Below are 4374 nucleotides of genomic sequence, written 5' to 3' on the forward strand. Positions count from 1 at the left end.
ATTTTGTAAACATTATGAAACAGATCTATTTATTCCGATCATTAATCATGAAATTAAACATTCTATTTGTCTATCATTAAATTACATTCTTGTGGTTTATAAAAGGTCATGTAAAAATAGGTTGTTCGTGTAAAGGGAGTTGTTAGAGTGTATAAATTCCACCTGATCAAACATTACACTGGAAAATCCGTTGAAGCTTAAATGAGGTCTTGCCTTCCAAGACGTGGCATATATCAAGGGAGCGGTTTCATTACAGATTAAACAAGAAAATCTGAGATTACAAACCCTCTCTCTGTTGCGCCATATCTTTGTATATAACCGATGCGCTCGATCCACTAATTGTTGTACTGCATACCGGTAGGTGTAACACAATAAAGGTGCACTTATTACTTGTAAATTTAATCGAATGAATGGGGTTTTTATTTCTCTAATTATTTTGTTATTTTATTATTTGTGCATCTATAGAATACTCTTTTTCATATTTTATTATTTCTCACAATCTTTTTTTTTTAAATTGGGACAGCAGATTGTACAAAAATAGCACAAGAAAATATTCAAACATTCCAAAATCTGCATCTTACTTCTCCAATCCATTCTCCAAACGAGGCCTACCGTAGACCTCAAATGGCAAGCCCATCAGTCGGGCTTACACAACTTCCAGGCTGCTTCAGTCCGCCGGCTAGAATTTGACACATAGTCGGTCCGCGGTCGATATTCTCGAGTCAATCTGGCCTAGCCAAATGACTAGGTTGGACGATCCGCTCGAGTTGGCTGTCAGTTGCGACGAAAACTATATAAATAATGTTTTAAAATCTATATTTATTTGTGATAAGCACCAAATTCAAGGAAGACCGAGATATCTAGCTGTAATATTGTCAATGTGTGAACGTTTGAGGTTAATCGGTCCAGTAGTTTTTGAGCTATGCTCCCGGAAGAACAAACACACACAGACCGACACACTGACAGACAGCCCGACAGAACGACCGACACCGATAGACAGAGGGAGCTCATTACAATACCCTCTTCTCCCTCTCAGGGAGGGTAAAAAACAAGCTCCCTGCCTACAATCAACAACTCTTTCTTTTTACATGGCCTAGTTGAATCAGTTTCATCAACTTTGAACATTTCAATTTTCATCACTTAGCGACAACGAGGCTCAGACCTTATGACCTCGAGACCTTATAATATATCACTATATAAAAGTTGTAATCGCCATACTTCATTTATCCTACCATATTACAATACAAATATGAATATTAAAATTGGAAATGGAGTTCACCACCACAATCCATGAGTTGTCTAGGGAAAATACGGTAACATGGACGTTAGGGGTCCAGGCCCAGTCATAAATTTTCTTAGAATTTTGTGTGTTTCCATCTATAATCAGGCCAACCTTTTAGTGATCATGAATAATTGTTCTATTTTCAAATCTAATCGCGATGTCTAACATACTACTAGTTGGTAAGCAAGCGAAGCGAGTGCACCCCCGCACAAAAGGGGTGGGGATGTTTTTTTTCATACCACATGGAATAAAAATATAAACTGAGGAAAGATATGAACTCGGGTTACCAAATTGAAGCTATATGGATTGAAATTAATATGAACAAATAGATAAATTACTTATTTGTTGTTTATACTGATCGCCGGAGCAACAAATTATTATTTTATTGACATGATTGATTGAAAAGGTAATGGATGAGTCACGACCTTAAATTCTTTAGAACACATCCTTGCTGAAACCCATGTTTTGTTTTGTGGCTGCATGTAGGGGTACTCTGGAGTCAAACTGAAAACAGGCGATGAACGTTTGTTGGAAATCCCCTCTAGTTTATGTGTACAAAATTCCATGCACGTCCGTTCAAACCGGGCGAAGCTGGACGCTTTTGAAGTTTGAAACCCTGTTCTGTTTTGTAGGTGTAAGGGATCCCTGGAGTGTAACTTAAAAAAGGTCAATGAACGCTTGTTGTAAATTACCTCTAGTTTATGTGTACACAATTTCCTGCACGTCCATTCAAAACTGACGACCTTTGACGCTTTTAAAATTTGAAACCCCTGTTTTGTTTTGTAGGTGTAGGGGGAACCCTGGGGTCCAACTAAAAAAAAGGGTGATGAACGTTTTTGAGGAAATCACCTCTAGTTATGTGTACAAAATTTCCTGCACGTCCGTTCAAAACGCTGGACGCTTTTAAAGTTTGAAACGCCTGTTTTGTTTTGTAGGTGAAGGAGGAACCCTGGAACAAACTTACAAAAAAGGACAATGAACGTTTTTTGGAAATGCACATCCGTTCAATACTGGAGACGCTGGACGCTTTTAAATTTTTGGTAACGAAAACAAGAACAACAATAAAAACAACGACAACAACAGCAGTGAGGCGCGAAGCGCTGACCAGAAATAAATTTTGTAATTGCAGACCAATATGTATAATTGGGCATATTGCGAAAATTGTTAAGAAGGAAATTCAAGCACAGTTACTTGTATGTCTAAACAAACATGATTTTATAAGTATTAAACAATTTGGTTTTCTTCATAATTACTCAACTATTATGTTTGTATAGGAGATTGTCCTTGTTGCGGTTGATGGAGATGGAATGGCCGGCGCCTGCTTCCTCAACGTGTCAAAATGTTTCGATACAACTGATACAAGTATTCTATTATTTTAACCCAAAGAAATTAGCTGGCATAATATCTATTTAGCAAATAGGAAAAAAATCACTAGCATATTAGTAACACACAATCTCAGTCAAACAATATAAATATTAGTGTTCCCAAGGCAGTGTTCTAGATCCTATTTCATTCCTACGTAGATTTCCCAATCTATCCATTCACAAGCTATAGCCTGAAATATATAATTGCCTGTATATAGTTGTGTATATATATATGTATACACATATCTTCAAACTATAACCGCCTTGCTCTTAATTCAACTAAAAGCAAAGTACTTTTATTTAAGTGTAATATAAAAAAATCATATAAAAATAATCCAGTGGAACAAGGTTTTCGCTCTTCGGTAACTCAGAAAAAAAAATCACTATTAGATCAGTCTTATAAAAACACTTCACAATCAACTAACTGTCTGAGGAAATACAACTGATAAAACAATAACATTATCAAATGAATTCAGAAAAAATGTGCACGCATAATAACAATAATTAATTCTGATTACATTAAGTATAAAGGGGATGATTTAAATGAAAAGTTAAATTGGTCAATCTTGGAAGAAAGGAGAGCTTATGCCAGTAACTGCCTAATATATTAATACATACATGGGTTAGCCCCGATGAGGTTAACGGATGATATTGAATTGGTGATTGATCGACACAAACATAACACCCGCAATGCAATTGGCCTATATTAAACGTTGTTACTGAACCAATGAAACCAGAAAAAATATGCATGTCGTTTAAGGTTGCAAGTGCCAGCTGCTGGAATTCACTTCCCCTCGAATTACAAAATGCAATAAGTATTAACAATTTCAAAACCAGAACCATTTGAAAAACAGTGTATAAAATTATATAATAATATATTGGATTATGCTACTGAAATGTATTCTTGCAGATAAAATATGTTATGTATAAATAAAAATAAACTAAAAAATACTTACAACTCGAATAAATAACGTGAACTAAGGAACCTCGGCGGAAGGTGCTTAATTTCGTTTGAATTTAAATGTCTAAAAAATATAATTTAAAATGATAAATAACGGCAAATTTATATGGCTGTAACTTAATAACGCATCACTTTCAACCTTTCCACCCAACAACATTTTCTTACACTGAAGACATGTGTCCAATATTTCTGAAACTTCCTGGTTTAATTTCCTTAATACCGGCGTCTTTTACATCTCTGGGGGAAATAATGTAAGATAATTAGTTTAGACAAACACGGTGGCCATTATAATGTGTTTTAGCAACATTTTTAATAAAGTAGTGTAACCTGCATACTTAATAAATAAATAATAAACAATTTACAACAAACAAAATAATAACAGATTACAATTAACATACCAGCATCAACAACAATAATATTACTAATGAAAATTATATTAATAAGGAAAATTATAGGCTTAATATTAATAAGCCTAATAAAAATAATAACAATTAAAATATTTACCGAACATTAGTTTGATTTACAAAATTTAGAATTAGCTTTGCAAGATTGATTATTTAAAATGAATGTTTAACCTATGACGGTCAGAAGAATGAAAATGGGATTACAGCAATAAAAGCGAAATCAACACATTGAATCCATACTGTTTTCAAATATGTTAGTCTAAATGAAAGACAAATTAAACAACCAAAATTGAACCTATCAGTAATTCAAAAAAATGGTGACCGAAAGTCGTTGCTTATTTGATTTAATATATATATATATAT

General features: G+C 34.0%; 1 protein-coding gene across 1 annotated transcript in view; it reads right to left on the minus strand.

Annotated features, from left to right (window-relative positions):
• LOC117110250 (podocan-like) overlaps nucleotides 1-3838 on the minus strand; it is a 12538-nt gene extending 8700 nt beyond the window's left edge. The window contains exons 1-2 of the mRNA XM_033252884.1: nucleotides 3773-3838; nucleotides 3603-3671 (exon numbers count right to left, since the gene is read on the minus strand). Coding sequence (XP_033108775.1) covers nucleotides 3603-3671; nucleotides 3773-3783 — 80 coding nt within the window. The 5' untranslated portion in view covers nucleotides 3784-3838. The remainder of the gene's footprint in view (nucleotides 1-3602; nucleotides 3672-3772) is intronic.
• Nucleotides 3839-4374: the final 536 nt, after the last annotated feature.

The sequence above is a fragment of the Anneissia japonica genome, unplaced genomic scaffold, assembly GCF_011630105.1.
Source record: "Anneissia japonica isolate Jap-2015-1 unplaced genomic scaffold, ASM1163010v1 scaffold673_len1821605_cov196, whole genome shotgun sequence".
Taxonomy (NCBI): domain Eukaryota; kingdom Metazoa; phylum Echinodermata; class Crinoidea; order Comatulida; family Comatulidae; genus Anneissia; species Anneissia japonica.